The following is an 18,917-nucleotide window of genomic DNA, read 5'->3' on the forward strand; positions in this document are numbered from 1 at the left end:
AGTCATTCTACAAGCCTCAGTTTCCTCTTCTGCAGAGAGAGCAATAGTAAATACACTTTAGAGCTAACACATGGATTCTATAAAACAATAGAAGTCGTCTCTAGCACACAGTGAACTTTATGAATGTTAGTTCCAATCCTATGTCGTCAATTTATGTTATATTTCTTGTTCTGAACCATCATTAACCTGGGTAAATAGCCTGTCTTAGAGGCTTAACAGTCCTTAATAAACACTTTGCTGTCTGGCTTGTTTTCTTTACGCCATATCTGCAGCATCGTTCTAGATCAGAAATAGATGTAAGTCCTGCTTCCCAAGTCTAAATGTGACCTTGAACATGTGTCTTGAAAGGTCCTGAGGGGATCTTGGAAAACGGAAAATTAGGGAAGAGGTGGCTATGAAACTCCTGATCAGGAAGGCGACAGGAAGCAGGCGCTGAGCACACGTTCCTCTCCCCTCACGCCCTTTCCCGCCTGTGCTGGTGTCGGCGGAGCGATGCCGTGAAGAAGGCGCAGGAATCTCCGGGGAACCCCTGCGTCCCTGTGGGCCGGGTGCAGCTGACGGTGGCAGTGGGGAGGGAGGAGACCACGCTGGCACAGCCTCCGACGTCTGAGGCTGAGCTGATGGTGCCAGCCAAGTGAGACTGGGGTCCACCTGCCTGCCTGCCTGGCGCTGGCCAGGCAATGCTTGCGTCTTCCCCACGGCTTGCAGTGCCTGCCTTCCCTGGGCTCTGTCCTGTGAGCCGGTCACCATGTCCCTGCACTAGGCAGCATAGCCCCGCGCACGAGCCGAAGCAAGAAGGGCTGCGGGGACAAGGAAGGCTCCAGCCACAGAGGTTCCCTACTTCTGTCCTCAATTCTTTTCCTTCGTACCTTTGAGAGACCAAATCTTCATTAATGGTCACAGCGAAAAGGGTGGGGCCACGGAACTACATTGTTGCCAGGTGCCTTCCAGCTACAAACATCATACACCACATGACAACATATTATGCATAAATATCTACTTCGGACTTGGTCTACCTGGAACACTCTGGGAACCAAAGACAAAGCTACAAAGGCCACAGATAACCTAGAGAAATGACACAACGCACTAGAACTCCAACAATAAACCACCCTCCCCCTTCTCATCCCCAAACGGCTGACTCCTAATTTAGTCATAATTCTCACAAGCCTCACAACTGTCCCACTAGGTTCACTGAACGCTGGAGGCAGGAAATTGGAAGAGGAAGAAAAGCTGATAGCCTGATAACATTAGAGTAAAAATGCTATAAAAGCAACACCAAAACTCAAAGACCATTCAGGGACAGGCAGAAAGCCCTGCTCCCCCGTCACTAGCTGCTGAGGGGTAGCGAGCCATGAGGGTAACTCTGGATCGCCAAGAAAAGGTTAAGTTCAAATTTTCTATTTTACAAAGTCAGAGCAAAAGTGCAACACGTTTTAGCAAGGTTTCAATAAAACCAATTAAAAATAGATAAGCATAGGAAAGATGCCAACATCGGGTCACTAGAGAACTGGGAATGCAAACAGCTGCACAGCTAGGACATCGGCAAAACTGGAACCCTGCCACCACCATTGCTGGCGAGGACAGGAGCAGCAGGAACTCTCTCGCTCGTGGCCGGTGGGGACGCGCGTGGGGTGGCCACTCTGGGGCACAGTTTGGGGGTTTCACAGACACTGAACATAGTCTTACCATACATTCCAGCAACTGTGCTCCATGGTGTTTACTCAGATGAGCTGAAGATTTAGGTCCACACAGAAACCGACACATGAAGGTTTACAGCAGTTTTATTCCCAATCGCTACAGCTTGGAAGCAACCAAAATGGCCTTCAATAGGTGAACAAATAAACTAATGGGCACATCCATGTAAATGGAATGTCATTCTGTGATAAAAAGAAACAAACTCTCTGGCTACAGGAAGACATTAAAGAATCTAAAATGCGTACTACTAAGTGAAAGAAGCTTGTCTTAAAAGGCTATCCACCATATGATTCCAACTCTGACATTCTGGAAAAGGCAGACTAGACTATAGAGACAGTGAAAGGATGAGGGGGCAGGGGCTGGGGGAGGGGGAAGTGAACAGGCAAAGCACAGGGGACTTTCGGGCAGGGAAACGATTCTGTGTGACACTGTGATGGTGGATACACAACACTATGCTTTTGTCAAAACCCTCTGAACTTACAACACAGAATAAACCTTAATGTAAACTATAAACTTTAGCAATAATAATGTATCAATATGGACTCAATTATAACAAATGTACCACATCAAAGCAAGATATTAATAAAAGGGGAAACTGGAGGGACAGGAAGGAGGAAGTATGAGAACTCTCCTTGCTGTTTAATTTTTCTGTAAACCTAAAACAGCACAAAAAAAGTCAAGTCTGTGAATTAAAAAGTAATTTTGGGGATTCATAAAATCAGACATAGTCATCTGGAAAATTCACCAAATGGAAGGAACACGCCTTCTGCAATGGTGCCACACAAATAACACAAGTGTGTTTATTAAACCAGTTAGAACGAGTTGAAAAGCCACTCATCTTACCTGCATCAACCTTGAAATTATTAGTACAGTGCATGGCAAACACAAAATGTCAGGTTCATAGGATGTGATTCTGTAAGAACTAAAACTCTGGGAAGTCACTCCTCACTAGTGAGGGGTTTGTCACTCTCACTGATGACAAGTGGACCAGTGACTGTAGATCAAATATGAACCACAAAGAAAACACTGACTAGCAACACTCTAGAAATTTATTACCAAATTACAACCTATGCACAAACACACCTAAGCTCATGAAACTAGCAAAGTAGCAGCACAAAATGTAAGGAAAATCACATTTTATAAATACAATTTAGAAACATCTTCTCCTTTAAATGAAGTTCAAAATACTGGGAGACAAACACTGAAACAAAAATCTCAACACCACACTTACAAACCATCGTAACAGGTAGTGAAGTGATCTCGCTGGACACTGTGCACACCACGTGTACCTACGGTGACTGCTGCCGTCCACTGTGTGGACCGCGTGTCACGCCCATTTGTGTCCAGGAAGTACTCAGGCTCTTAGAGAATAGACACAGAAACAGTCGAGTTCCCAGATGCCCAATGTTGTCACATTAGCTTGTATTTATGAAGCTACGCGAAAACAGGAGGATGTGTGTTGTGTTTTGAAACTGCTCCTTGAGATGAAACGCATCCAAACAGTGAACAGGTCATAACAAAGAAGGGAAGAATAATTCAGACATTTCACAGAAGGCTGATTTGGAATACGTGGCTTTGCCAAAAGAAGACAGACAAATATTTTAAGTAAAACTTTCAGGGTTAAAAAAAAGTTAATGAGGAGAGGGCGAGAAGAGAAGGAAACACTTAAACAAGTGCAGATAATGAACTGAATTTAAATACGGTTTCAATTCCTTCCCTCCTAAAACTAAGCCTGGTTAACCGAGGTAGACTCTGAAAATAACATGTGCAAAGATTCAGTCAGGTTTTCCAAAGGGCAACATTTAGTCATTTCAGAGGTTATAAAACAAAAGTGCATTTTATAGTTTTGAACATAAAATCAAATGAGAGCCCGTTTATAGGAGGAAAACCTGTTTTAATTTCCTATTTGTTGTGCCAAATTTCCAAATGTACAAAAACCTATACACTGCTGGTGACAAAGCAGTGTCCAGGTTATTTACATACACAATATAAAATAAGATCAATGAAGAAATGAGAACGGTAAAAGAGAAAGAATAAATTTTATGACATTGCTTTAATTTTTCTTTTCTGTTTTTATTAATGAGTCACCTGGAAATTTAGAAATATTTAAGCTAAAGAGTTGTCTGAAGCCTAAAATCCTAATAAAAATTCAAATAATTATTATTAATTTGTAAATGTTTAAAAACACATTATCTTAAGGATTTTATTTTTAAAATACTCATACAGTTTCCACATTAAGAAATAATATTAAAAGCAAATGTCCTAAAAATTAAATAAATATGTATGAAAAACCTAATGAAAAGTATAAATAAGTAAACACAGTCAGTCATTGTAACAGAATTTTTAGCTTTTTCTGCAAAAATAATTAGTGGAGATGACAATAAAACATTTTGGGTTTAAATATTTGTGTCCCCTAACATTCCCTCCATCTGTTAATTCCTACTTTCTGTTGTGACAGATCCTTAGATCCACATAAATATTACGTGCACCACAAAGTGTTGTGTAAAAAATATTATACAATCAAAACAGTTAAGGAACAAAAGATACCGAAAAATATTGCAAGAATAATTACTATAGTTTCCTCATACAAGGTAGGTGGCCGTTTCTTGGAAAAGGCCAGCCGATATCCTTAATGTTTTAAGCCTATCATCCAGGATATATCCCAAGGTGATTTACCATCGATGAGATCAAAGGAAGAGTGGGGATCTATTACTGCACAAAAAAGACTCAATATTCAAGACAATACTGCAGGGGCCAGAACCCACGCAAACCTGCAGTCATTCACGGCACCTCAGGCTACATGGGGAAAGTGAGACACAGCCACGTCAGCTGGGTAGTTTTATGACTCACATCACGGATTCAACAGTGAAAATAGAAACTTCCTACGAAGGAATTCAACAACTCAAACTGCTCAAAACCTAAAGACTATGAGTAATTTCATGTTCAGTAGAGTCAGGCTACATGTAGCAAAGTGAAAGAGTGACAATTATATTATAAATTTAGGCTATACACCCACAATTTTTCCCTGATGTATCCATATGTTTGTTCATAGTAGATTCACCAGATCAATAGCCTGATCACTTTTTGAGTAATTAGTAATCTCAGCCTATTTTCTGACAGTCAAATATTACATCATAAAAACTTCAGCCTCAGGAGCTCCTAAGTACACAGCTTAGGGGTGACGCCCCTGAGTATACAGCTGGACCCCACGTCTTCTCCGAAGCTGTCCTGGTGCTCTGGAGGCCGCGGTCCGAGCCCAGGTGCATGTGGTCTGTCTGGAACGCCTACGCTGCTACTGACCACAAGACAAAGCCTGTGATGCCACTCCTACTGTCTACTTGGATTTCTAGAAGGTTCCAGCCTACACTGAAGAGCCACTTGTCTGGTACATTTCATCAATATTAATGCCTTTAAAAAATGAAAGAATTATGAGCAAAATGTTCACAAAAAACATGTAACATTTCACATGTCTACCATAATTACATGTGTACATGTTTACAATAAAAATGTAGCTTGGGAAATGACAAAAATGATTCATGAAAATAGCCAGATTTATACTAGTTATATTGTTCTAACAGATAGATATCAGTTCTAATTTTAAAACAGATTTAAAGAGAGTAAACCTCTTACACAGATTACTGTGTCTCTCCATTTATAACCTGAACTCGTTTCATTAGTTGGAGCCAGAAGCTGTAGTATAATTGTGCAAAGTGCCGGGTCTGAACAGCACACCTGTCCAACTCTGTAAGCCACAGAGCTCCCCCACCCCCCCCGGCTCCGTGGGGTCTTGTACACAGTGGGCAACCAAAGCAAGTCTGCTGAATGCAGGAACTATCTGATCAGTGACCTGCAGGACAGAACTGTACGAACTTAGTCCTAACATCATGTGTGCAGAACCCAAAATACTTGTGCTTTTAGATGAATCAGAGGAACCAAATTTTTCTAATTTGATAATGCAACACAGAAAAATAAAATTAAACAGCAAAACATAACAATGCTCTCATGCTGGGTAAGGCAATACTGTCTTACAATAAAGAGAGCATATACACGTGGACTGCAAAGGCTGGATGGACACCTGAGGCGTCTCCTCAGGAAGCTTTAAGGGGCTGAAGAGCATTCACCATCCACTGACAGAGCAAAATGAGAAACAAGGGAAATAAAAAAAGCACACCTGGCTCACTTATCTTGGTAAAGATTAGCTTCCAGAAAGCTTGAGTCCCCAAATACTGCTTAACTGATGATTTTTTAAAATCACAATTACCATATCATTATCCATGAAGAATTTTTAAAAAGTGAAACACATGCCAAAACGAGTAACACAAAATCTCGCAAAACGGTCTACCCGATCAGCTAAAGTACGCAAACAAGTTCTAGCAACCCAAACACTAATGTTTTAATGACTGCCCCAAGGACTTCAGGAAACAAATGTCACGAATGGCAATATTCTGGAAGACTATCTTAATAGGATTATTTTTTATTTAAAATGAATAACAGGAAACTTCTGTCATTCAATTTTTAAGGTGAATTAATTCAATAAAAATAAAATCATGATGCCTTATGATTTTAACTCTTATAATCTAGGCCTCAGAGGAAAGGGCATTCGATGAATACTGGAGGTTAGAGTCAGGCTTAAGCTATCTGAAAATTACATAGTTTTTAGTAGGGAAAAAATCTCTTAAGCAAGATACTCCGAGGCTTTTGTCCCGAAGTGTCTACAGGGTTACGTTATTTTTCGTTTTAAACCAGTAGATGCTCTCCGAGGTTGAGAATTCGGGGTATCATCAAATGCAAATTTTAAAAAGCTTGACCATTAAAGCACAGGTTGCCCAACCAAACCAGAATCAACGTAATTTAAACAACTAGCACAGGATACTGTCCTTGTGGTTAGCTACGTGCCATCTACTTTTTCTGGCCTCTTACTATCGTCTGATTCCTGCCGAACCGAAATGAGCATGGCGGACTTCTCCCCTAATCTTACCACGTGCACAAGTTCTCAACCCAGACAAAGAACAATTTTCAAATTTTCAAACGAACATCGTTCATTATGGACAATGTTATTTTGTTAAACAAACTGTCTGCAAAACTATCAAATTTGTTTTGCGTTAGCCACAGAGAGTGGACTTGTTTAGAATACGCAAGTATTTGGAATATGAAAGTCAAATACAGCAAAAATCAAACAATGTTGGAGCTGAAAAAAATAAAGGGTTTATGTGTTTGACCATATTGAAAAAGTGAAAACGAACTTAAAAGTCTAAACTGAAGAAGTGCAACTCATGCAATCGCAACATTCTCCTACCCTTCCAATATGAAATATGAGCAGCATTGGTAAAAAATACTAAAGACCAGAGAAACCACCTGGCAAAACGATTCAAAAACCACAAGGCTATTCCCTCACAGGGCTCAGTACGTGATGAAACAATTAACAGAAGAAATGGTGGGGGGGAGCACAAAAATTTGACCTACAGGGTGGACTCTCACAGGAATAGCTGAATTCTAGAGCTTTAACTCGCATATTCATTACTTACCCCAAAACTATCATTCTTAACAACAAATAATGAATTTGACACAAACTCAGTTCTGATGTTGAGTCACTGTATACAGGTCCCTCATGTTCAAAGCAATGAATAGGACAAAACCCACAAATGCAAGTGAGAAACAGAGGTCCTTCTAAGTCTTTCGTAAACAAGTTTCCACAAAGCGTACTGATGGCTTTCTTCCGCCACCCCGGCACCTGGTTTAGGGGTGCAATATTAATGCATGAAAGTGTGCGGTACCAGCACACAGCTGGGGACGGGGCCATCAGGCCCTTTATGTCAGCTTCTCTTATTTTTCAATGACATTTATACTCTGTGGTCTTAGATGGTCTTCCTTTAAGTGAAACTCTCTCCCATGAAAAGTTCCAAACCTGTTTTTGAAAAAAATTGCGGGGAATTTCTTCACATTTTATAAACAAAGATACCAGACATGGAAGAGCTGACAGAAATTCAAGCAGATCCAAACTCAACCATCCACTTTTCATACTTCTCCAAGTCCGCAGCGGAGACAGACTTAGCGATTTTCTTCAGCGCCAGCTCAAAGTCTCCCTTGGTGACCGGCATCTGAAGCTCCTCTTTGGAAAGTGCGCGGATCTCCTCTGGGCTCAGGCCATTGATGCGCCGTCTCATGGCCATTAAGGACGCGTCCCTGCAAGTGCACCAAAGTCAGTAAGTAACCGCTGCTGCAAACGCTGGAAACACCTTCAGCTGTAACCAAGCTAGGGTAAGATGGTGCAAAGGTCGCCTGACGTGTTTTCATGATGCTGCATACAATTCCCTAACTCAGAGACATCCTGGGGGCTCAGGAAAGGTTAAAACAACATGTAAAGGACTTAAACATAAAATGCATCAGCAACGAATCCTAGAAGTCCAGGCTGGGCTCAGGGTATTGAATTTTCTTTTCCCCACTTGCTCCTCAAAGGCAGCCTAGAAGCTTAGGAAATGGAAGTACAATTTTGAAATACTGTACTTGGAAGTGAACATGTGGCTAAATGTTAAGATAATTCAAGTCTTATATCGGTTTGTCTACAACCTAAGGGGAAGAGGTAAAGCCGGGAAACTATCTCTGGAACGTCAATCTAGCCACAGAGTACACGTGGAATTCCCTACAGGGAGTATTTGTGGGAAACTACAGGGAGAAAATCTGACTTCTCCAGATCCAATTTTCAGCTCCTTTTTGATCACCTGAAAATAATTCTGAAGGTTTTGAAGAAATGGACAATTAGGGCTCACAAAAAAGCCAACTAAAAGTTCAAGTTTTATATATTTTAGTATAGTTATAGTAGTAGAAACTACTGTGAGCATATTGTGTGCCACTAAGCTTAGATGCATACAAGAAAAATACTGGTAGAAAATATATAAGAAACACATGTTGTGGTTTTAAAGAGGCCACTGGTGTCAATTTAAATATAATTAGAAAAGAAATAAATGAAAAAAAATCGTCTTCATTGAGCAATGTGAATTGTCTAAAAATTAAAGGGAAATTGTAATATATGGATCATTCACAGCTTAAACGGATCAACCCTGTTCATCTCATGCTGCCCAAAACTAAATGGGATTTTATGTTAATGCAGTCATGCTCTAATTTAGGGCTAAATTAACCTTAAGTTGTTACCAAATTAGGCAAACAATTTCTTAAAAGTCAAAGGATGAAAATGTGACCATATTGTTAGGTAATTACTCATCAACAATGACCAGTGAAGTCAAGTAGAAAAAAGCAAGACACATGGGAAATCATGTCAAAGAAATGGGTAGCTGTTTTCACGTCAAGGGCTAACGACAACACTGACTTTCAGACCAGTCCTCCCGACAAACCTATAACTGACGTCTAGGCTCACAGACTGTTAACAATACCTGCAAACGTTGGTTATGTCAGCACCAGAGTAGCCCTCAATCTTCTCTGCTATATCTTCCAGCTGAATATCAGGATCCAGCTCAACCTCACGAAGGTTGATCTTCAGAAGCTCCGTTCTTCCTTTTGCTGTTAGAAGATTTTTTGCTATTGTTAGATGTTTTTCTCTATACATCATGTTAAGGAGAAATCACATACTAACGTTCAGGGGAAGAAAGAGACGGATGCAATGAAGTCAGTCACTGTGAGCCCAGGGGCCCCACCAACTCATTACGCGACTCGTGGGATCATTGAACTCCCTATGTGCCTTGGCTGCAACAACTAAAGATGAAACAAACTCAAGAGTTCTCTGTAAAGATTGTTAGGATTCTTGCTATGAGAATAGAGGGTCTGAGATGCTTTATGAAAAAGAACAACATCAGTATTCCAGCACTAGATGTGCTTGTAGTAAAAAACAAAAGACATTTAGGCTAAGTTTTATAATACCAGACTGCATGGAGTGTAACTCCTATGAATTACTTTGCTCCCCTCTTTAGTATGATATCAGGGAAGAATTCCACAACTCTATCAGTTTTCTTTTTCTGGAAATCAGCACTTGGCACAAAATGCTTATTAGTATATATTTTACTTGGAGAGCCAGCCCCCAGACATTTGCTGTTCCACTGTGATAGAAATGTGGATTGAGTCAGCTCAAACAAACCACAGAATTTTTAAAATAACCAATCATGCTTGCTGCTTTACTATCAGTTTTACTGGTAAATCTGCTTAATATAGTACACTAAGATAACACATCATTAGTTTGGATCTGGCTCTCTACTATTTCCTGTGATATGAAATAAAATTTGGTTTTCCACAACTTTTATTTTGAAAAAATTTTAATCTACAAGTGAAAAAAAACATCAGTGAACACTTATGTGCCTTTCATCTAGGTTAACCAATTGTCAACATTTTGTCATTGTCACTCCCTTCTCCTCTCCTCTCCTCCTCTGCTTTTTTGAATTGAGAGTTAGCTGTAGGCATCACAACATTTCATCTGAAATGCTTCAGCATGTATCTCCTAACAACAAGGTATCCACAATTATCACACTTTTCTGGAAATTTAACACTTGTATGTTAGTAGCATCTAATACACAATCCAGAATAAATGTCCCCATTTGTCCCAGGCCTTTATAACTCTGTTAAAAACCATCACATGCTGCATTTAGTTATCATATCTCCTCACTCTTCTATAATCTAAAACAGTCCCCCGATGTTTAGTTTTTGCTTGTTTTGTCTTTCATAACATTGACAATTCTCCCTCAAATGCTCTTACAGAGTCAAGACGTTCCAATAATGACCCCGACAGCTGTTTGTGGAACCAGACAGGCAGATTCTAACATACTAACGGGAATGGAAAGAACCAAGGACGACCAATGACCAAGACACTGGGAGAAGAGTGGCGAGGTGGGCGGGACTGCTCTGTCTGATTTCATGACTTATTACAGAGCAGTGAGGCTCACGCCAGTGTGATACCCTTGCAGACAGACAAACGGATCAGTAAAACAGAAGAGGGCGTCTAGAAGCAGATCAGAGCATGTACTCTGCACACCTGATTTATGACTCAGCGGCTCAGACATTGGGGAAGGAATGTCTTCTCAATAAATGATGCCAGAATGGACTACCCACAGGGAAAAATGAAGATGGGTCCTACCTCACACCATACATAAGTTGGTGCCACATATATTACCAATCTAAATGGTAGATGCAAAATTATAAGCATTTTACAAGATAAAAACAGGAAAATATCTTAATGACCACAGAGAAATATCTTTAAGATATATATTTTTAAAAAGTGGCTATAAAGGAAAAGATTGATAAGCTAACCAGCTTAAAATCTGGAATTCCTATTTATCTGAAGATACTATAAATACAGTGAAAACACACAAGCAACAGAGTTTCAAGAGATATTTACAATATATATAAGTAACAAAAGACTTATACCCAGAATATTTCAAGAACTCCTACAAATCAGTAAGGAAAAGCCAGACCACCTAATAGAAAAATGGGCAAAACACTTGAACACATATATCATAAAATCCAAATGGCCAATAAATAAAGGAAAAGATGTTCAAATGCTTTAATATAAAGGAAATACAAATTAAACCACAATGAGATAACACTGCACACCAAAACACTGGTATACATTAAAAAGGCTGCCAACACCAGGTGTTGGAGAGATGTGGAACCACAGGAATTCCCCACACAGTGCTGGCAGGAGTGGAAACCGGAATGACAAACTGGATTTATCTACATGTTCCACTACATGACACGTCATAGCAGGTCACTCCTAGGACGGAATGCTCTGTCCTGTCCTAGGGAAACTGAGGCACTCACACCATTATACAGTATAAAATGTTCACAGCAGCACTGTTCACAACAGCGTAAAAGTGGAAACAATCAAAATGCCATTCGAGTAATATGATGGGTCGCTGTGGTGTAACCACACAAGGAGGTGGTATAGGCTGAGCTACCCCCCACCCTAATGTCCTATGTTGAAGTCCTTACCCCAGTACCTCAGCACGTGACTTACGGAGACAGGGCCTTTACACAGCTAATGAAGGTAAAATGAGGTCACTAGGGTGGGCCATAATCCAATAGGACTGATGTCCTCATACGAGAAGATTAGGACAGACACATAGGGGGAGACCGTCTGCATGAAGACACTGGAAGAAAATGGCCGTCTACAAGTCAAGGGAAGAGGCCCAGACTGAAAACAACCCTGCCGACACCTTCATCTTGGACTTCCAGCCTCCAGAACTGTGAGAAACAAGTATCTGTTGTTTAAGCCCCCCAGTCTGTGGTACGTGGCTATGGCAGCCCTAGCACACTAATACAACAAAATGCCACACAGCAAAAAAATTATGTTCATCAAAATGTCACAACATGGACGAATCTTAAAAATATACTGAGCAGAAGCAGCAAGTACAAATAAACACAATTAGTGTGATTTCAGTTATGCAAAGTTCAATAGGAGGTAAAACTGTTTGGGGATATATTATTAGGTGATAAAATTATAAGAACAATAAATCATTTCCATAAAAGGAGTAACAGCGATTACCACCAGGGGGCAGGACGGCAGCTGTGCTAGGAAAGCAACATCCTGGGGAGCTTCTGAGGTCAGACAACACTCCATTTCTCATTGTGCATGGTGGTCATATTGTTGTTTGCTTTGCCAATTATTGGATAAATTGAGTATTTTAATCCATGTTTCTGTGTCTCAGTGATATTACACACACACACACACACACAATTTACACTCACACTAAGATAAAGCTGCCACTGTGGAAAAGGACGCAAACAGGCATTATCTGGGACTGCCCCCCAAAAACAGGGGTGTGACTAGAAAACCTTTCCTTCCAGCACCCCTTTATCTTGGGAGCTCCCTATCCTGGGCCAGCCCTCACCAAAAGGCCAAACTTTCAGCTCACAGGGTAGGGCCCATGGAGTCCTCCACTCAGGTGGTCAGCAACAGGGGTGTGGGAAGAAAGAGGGGGAGGACGCGCCCAGGTCCACTGCTACAGAAGGTGGCCGTGCCCCTGACGCCCCAGGAAAAGCCCCAAGTATCACATAAGAGCCCCATGTGCCCCCACACGCAGCAGGTGGGCATTACCGAAGGAGGACCACGTGGTCCGTTTGCTCCAATGTCAGACTCCCACGGGATTTGTAAAGCAAATGCATGACGGCGGCCAGCCCTGAGGACTTAAACACCAAGTTTAAGATGCTGTGTTTTCCCTTGGAAAGGAGGTTCCACACGGCCAACCTAAATAAACGTGGTGGCATAGCCTGTTCCTAAGTGACAGCCTGGCAGCACTGAAGCTTAGCTGCCTCCTTTTCCCCAGTAACCATGATTTGGGGAAAATTAACTTCTAACACTGGTTTATCAGTGATTTGTTAGAAGAGTCTAAGTAGGATTTATCAGCTCTATAAAACTGAATTAATAAGTAATAACTTTATGAAAGGATTTAACGAGGGGTTAATGTGTTAATAACAGTATGAAGTACTGCCAATACTCTACAGCCAAGTCACACACATTCTGAATCCAAACACTGTTAAAGGGATCGAAACTTCTCGTGAATGCAGTTCTCCTGGGGCACACAGGGCATCCAGCTCAGTGGGTCACGAGGGGCACTGACATCCCTGTCCTGCTGCCCTGGGGAGGACACTTAACCTCTCAGCCTCAGTTTCCTCATAAGTAAAATGAAGATAAGCACACAAGATGGTTGTGAGGTTAAATGAGGTCACACGCGGTCTCACAGTCACATTCGCAAACTCATCCTAGAAAAGGCCTACACACCTCATTGCTGAATATCACTATGGTCACCTTCGAAGTACACCCCTTGGGAAGCTATGCACCGACACAAGCGCCTAGTCCACCCTTCAAAGCAGTTTTGGAACTCTTTCTGGAATGGCCATCAGAGTTGTCGCTTTATTACCCTGATGTCCTGAATGTCATCCAAATGTCTTCCTTGCAATATTTCCTTCATCTTTGGGTAAAGAAAGAAGTCATTGGGGGCCAGATCAGGTGAGTAGGGAGGGTGTTTCAATACAGTGATTTGTTTACTGGCTAAAAACTCCCTCACAGGCAGTGCCATGTGAGCTGGTGCATTGTCGTGATGCAGGAGCCATGAATTGTTGGCGAAAGTTCAGGTCATCTAACTTTTTCACACAGCCTTTTCAGCACTTCCAAATAGTAAACTTGGTTAACTGTTTGTCCAATTGGTACAAATTCATAATGAATAATCCCTCTAATATCAAAAAAGGTGAGCAACATCTTGATTTGGACTCACAGAGCTTTTTTGGTCATGGAGAATTGGCTGACTTCCATTGTGCACTTTGACGCTTTGTTTCCAGGTCGTAGAGGTACACCCATGTTTCATCACCAGTGATAACACGGCCCAAAACATCATCTTGCCTCTCCAAAAGGTCCTGGCAAACTTCGACTCTCCTTTGCTTTTGTTCATCAGTGAGCTCCTTTGGGACCGTTTTTGCACACACCTTTCTCAGGCCAAGATTTTCAGTTAAGATTTTTCTAACTGTTTCTCTATCGATGTTTACTTGGTCTGCTATGCATCTCACAGTCAGCCGATGATTTTGATGCACCATTCGACGAACTTTTTCAATGTTTTCGTCAGTTCTGCTTGTTACTGACTGCTCTGACCTCTCTTCATCAGTGACACGTTCTCTCCCCTCAGAGAAATGTTTAATCCATTTGTACACTGCAGTTTTCTTCATGGCATTATCCCCATAAACTTGGACTAACATGTCCCTGATTTCACTTCCATTCTTGCCAAGCTTAACAAGAAACTGAATGTTTGTTCATTGCTCTAATTTAGGCTCACACATTCTCGTGACAACACTCAAAAACACTCAACAATAATGAACGCCACTCAGCAAGACACCACCACACGTAGACACGAACACAGCTGTGAGACACTGATATACCAAGGTTATGAAACCTTCCTGAGCTGTTGGTACAGGGCTGCCAATGTAAGCACACGGGGGCAAGTTCACGAACTTAATTGTCAGACCTCGTACATGTAAAGTCTGGGCCAGTCAGCACTCAGCAAATGTTTGTCAGTCAGTCAACAAACAGGATTAGAGGGACACATGGGAATCCCAGATCCTTTCTACGAAGGAACATCTGGGAGCCAGAAAACAGATGAAACACCCAGGGAGGTGGAATCCACCCAGCGAGACAGGCCAGGGCAAAGACGTCACAGAATCAAATGCTTTAATGTTGACTTTCGAAAATCAATAAAATGTCAATGGAAGGGAAGACAAGGAGCAATCTGGGAAACGGGAGCATCATACACAATTACATGGAAGTAGGAGGAAGCACGTATATAACAGCGTGAAAAAAGGTAAGCAGAAAAGCACAGCAGCGTACTCCAGACAGCATATGACGCCAACAAGAGAGAAGGTGTGAATTTATAATAAGAAAACAAAGTGCCCTGACCCCGGTGTGACAGAAAATGAGTCATTCCCAGTCTAGGAGATGCTCAGAGGCCTTGGTGGTCCAGGGGTTGGTCTAAAAGCAAACCAGAATTAGAGGAAAGGGCCAGAGGAAGGAGCTCATTAGCTGACCGGGGGGTGCACACAGTAGGAAGACACTTAGTGAAAGCTCGGCTCCTGTCCTGCCACCTGATTCTTGCCTTTCGTTGACTGTGGCAGATTGTATTTGCCGTGATGGCTGCATGGTTCTTTTCTATCCCACACCTGCTGCTACAATGCAGCCTTGACCCCTCCCACCCTAAGGTGTCCAATTCCCCCCTCCAGAGAGCAGCTGGGCTTGTAAGTGCTTCCACCTAGAGCACAGCAGAAGTGACACGACATGACCTCCAAGGCGAGGTCACAAAAAGCAACGTACCCTCCATGTTCAGCGGAGCAATACACGTGGAGCCCCGAGCTCCCACGTCTGAAACCTGCTGTGGAACGGCCACAGCTAACATGGAGGTGCCCCAGGCCTCCACCACCAGGCACGTGAGTGAGTGCGTGATGACGCTCCAGGTGGCCCCAGGCTGCAGTGGTGGAGTCACCCTCAGCCCCTGAATCTTCCCATCGTGACCCAGACCTCAGGAAGCAGACACAAGCCACCCCTGCAGGGGTGCCCACTCGAGTCCCTGACCCACAGGATCCATGAGCAAAACCAGACGGCTTGGAGTGATTTGTTAAACAGCAAGAGTAACTGATACACTAATGTTTCTTGCCATCAGTTCTAACTGCCTGTCAATCTTAAAGAAATCTGCATATTTACATAGGTTATGTAACTTACAATATGCCTTTTTGGGATGGCTTTTCTTGTTTTATCTACTCTCATTCTTGTACTTCATGCTTTTTCCAACTATCAATTTATTTTCATGGTTGCTTTTGTTCATAAAATGTCCCTCAATTTTTTAAATATAATCTACTTTTCCTTCCATTAATTTTACCCTAGATTTCCAAATCGTTCTCTCAGGTCTCTCGCCTTTCCAAATTTTGTCAGTCTGTCTCTTCTAGACCCTTCTATCCTACCAGATGCTCTAGTCGCAACAGCTATCTGTTTATTCATTTTCAAACAACTATGCCTTTGTTTCTGTCTTTCTCGATGGAAATTCAGTGACAATGCAACTCGCTCCATGAAATCTCCCCTAAGCACCTGAGTCAGAATTTATTATTCCTCATTCCCCACACCAAAAGTACTATGGAGAAAACTCTAGAATCACATGTTACACTGTTTTCACTACATTTAGGTGAAGTGCATGCCCACCTTCCAAACACACTATACATTACTTGTGTAATCCCACAGTACCTAATAAATATCTTTCACAGAGCAAAAAGCTAAATAAACACCTGCTGAGTTCATTAATACAGATGGAAGAAAAAGTTAGAAAGTGGAGTTGGAGCCCCTCAGGAGAAAGCAGGTTTTCAAGTCCTCCAGCCGCGAGGTACATACCTTCAGACTAGTCAGGAGCAAGGAGAGGCGCCCAGAAGTGATTACCTGTAACGGACATCACCTCCTCACTTAAGGGAAAACAGGTTTAGAAGAAGGCCTTTCGTCAGCCAAATCTATTTTCTTCTCCAGTATTTCACAGAAAGCTAAATCTCTACCTTTGCACCATAAAGTATATCTTTCCCCCAATACCTAAGCTTTCCTCAGCAGTTCATAAAACTGCTATCATCCAATTACACGTTTTCTCCCTATTATAATGAATTAAAGGCCAAAGTACAGCAGTTTAAATGATGTCAGTTTAAGTAGTGAAACTTCTGTTTTCCCCCATCAGTATTAATTTTTTATTTATAATCATTGTATGTATATGGTTGAAAAGTTTAAAACTCGGTTTTTAAACCTATGTCTAGATATCATATACATATTTTGTTTAGAAAGCAAGGAGGAAGAGGAAAAAGGGGAAAAAAGAGAAAGGGAAGAAACTTATTAAATCAGAAGTAGTAACAAACCACTCAAACTTCAAACCTTCATGTGACTAACCTAAGAGTGACACAGGCACCAGGAGCTGCTTCTGGGAGGTGTGACATTCCAGGATAGCTGACAGGTTCTAAATCACATCATTTCCATTATTGCTTTCAATACACTCATTACTTCATAAGCTCAAGCAGTAAATTAAGCACTATGTTATGAAAATTTTTCTTTTTAAATAATGAGATTATTAGAATTAATAGAATACATAATAGCAGCCAGGAAAGACAATACAAGAATGGAATCTGTGAGCTAGAACTCTACCAATTAATTATATTGTATACAGCCTTGAGATCTAGTCACAAAAATGAGTAATAACTATTGTTATAAAAATTAAGTTTCAAAAATCACAGGTGAGGTTTCCAGTCTTGGCCATCACAAAAAAACAAACAAACAAAACAAAACGGGTACCAGACTTGTCCTTCTATGGTACCAAGACTTGTCCAACTATAAATAAAATACAAGAGGCAACTGTTTTCATGCATTAGCCAACAAACAGCAAAGAATTGTAAATTGGCTTTTTCTTAAGTTCTGCCAATAATTTGAGTGTCTGCCAGAACAAAATTCAACATCCCTTAAAGGAAAACAACATAATCTAGACTCCTACAATTTAAAGCATATAATAAAAATTACTGGACGTGTAAAAAAAAAAAAAAACACAAAAATATGACCCATAATCAAGAAAATTTAAAAGTAGCCAATAAAAGAAACAGATGTTCCAGATGTTAGAGTTAGCTGACAAAAACTATATAGTATATTAATTACCTATTTCTGAATAGAAAATTATACTAAAATTTAGTGGTTTAAAACAATTTATTATCCTTAGTTTCTGTGCATCAGGAATTTGGGAGCAGCTTAGCTAGAAATAGAAAGTTCTAGCATGAGGTGTTTGACGGTTAATTTCATGTGTCAACTTGGCGAGGCCACAGTACCCACATATGTGGTCAAACACTATTCTAGATGTTTCTGTGAGGGTGTTTTTGGTTAAGATTAATATTTAAATCAGTGGATTCTGAGTAAAGCAGATTATTCTCCATTATGTGGGTGGGCCTCGTCCAATCAGTTGAAGGACTGAACAAACAAAAGACAGGCCTCCTCCAAGAAGAGGGGACTCTGCCAGCAGAAGGCCTTTGGACAGGAAATGCAGCATCAGCTCTTCCCTGGGTCCCAGCACTCAGGCCAATCCTGCAGATTTTAGACTTGCCAGTCTCTGTAATCACATGAGCCAATTCATTAAAATACATCATGTGAGGCAGCTGACTCACATGACCGGCAAGCTGGTGCTAGCTGTTGGTGACAGCCTTCAGTTCCTTCCCATGTGGGCTTCTGCACAGGCTGTTTAACCTCATGGCAGCTGGCTTCCCAATAGCAAATGACCTGAGAGAGGGAGAGGCAAAAAGAAACTATCCTTTTTATGATCTAGCGTCAGAAGTCATATGGCAGCACTTCTGCCATATTCTATTCCTTAAAATCACTCACAAAAAGAAGAGAATAGTACACTCAAAATATTAGGGGGAAAAATTAAAATAAGAGAAAAAATTCAATAAAATAGGAAACAGAAAAATAAAGCAAAAAAACCGGTTCTTTCAAAAGAATAATGATAAATCTCTAGTAAGAATGATTAAGAACAATAGAGATAAAACACAAATTACCAATTTCAGGAATGAAAATTGCAACATTACTATAGATCCTAGAGACAATAAAAGGAAAACAAGGTGTGTGGATTTGTATTATGTCAACTTCAGCAAAGCTGGAATTTCATTTCCCAGAATTCCCTTCATGCACAGCGCTGGGTTAGAGTGGACCACGAGTCATTAAGGGTAAGATCTGAAAGGCAGAAATG

At 41.1% G+C, this 18,917-nt stretch overlaps 1 protein-coding gene across 11 annotated transcripts in view; it reads right to left on the reverse strand.

Annotated features, from left to right (window-relative positions):
• Positions 1–2,726: 2,726 nt before the first annotated feature.
• Positions 2,727–18,917, reverse strand: part of KATNAL1 (katanin catalytic subunit A1 like 1) — an 81,373-nt gene continuing 65,182 nt past the window's right edge. For all 11 annotated transcript variants that reach the window (XM_019736488.2, XM_019736479.2, XM_074330073.1 and 8 more), the window contains 2 exons: positions 9,084–9,210; positions 2,727–7,878 (listed from right to left, as the gene is read on the reverse strand). In XM_019736488.2, the coding sequence (XP_019592047.1) occupies positions 7,680–7,878; positions 9,084–9,210 (326 nt within the window). In that variant the 3' untranslated portion in view covers positions 2,727–7,679. The remainder of the gene's footprint in view (positions 7,879–9,083; positions 9,211–18,917) is intronic.

The sequence above is a fragment of the Rhinolophus sinicus genome, linkage group LG04 (genome assembly GCF_036562045.2).
Source record: "Rhinolophus sinicus isolate RSC01 linkage group LG04, ASM3656204v1, whole genome shotgun sequence".
NCBI lineage: Eukaryota > Metazoa > Chordata > Mammalia > Chiroptera > Rhinolophidae > Rhinolophus > Rhinolophus sinicus.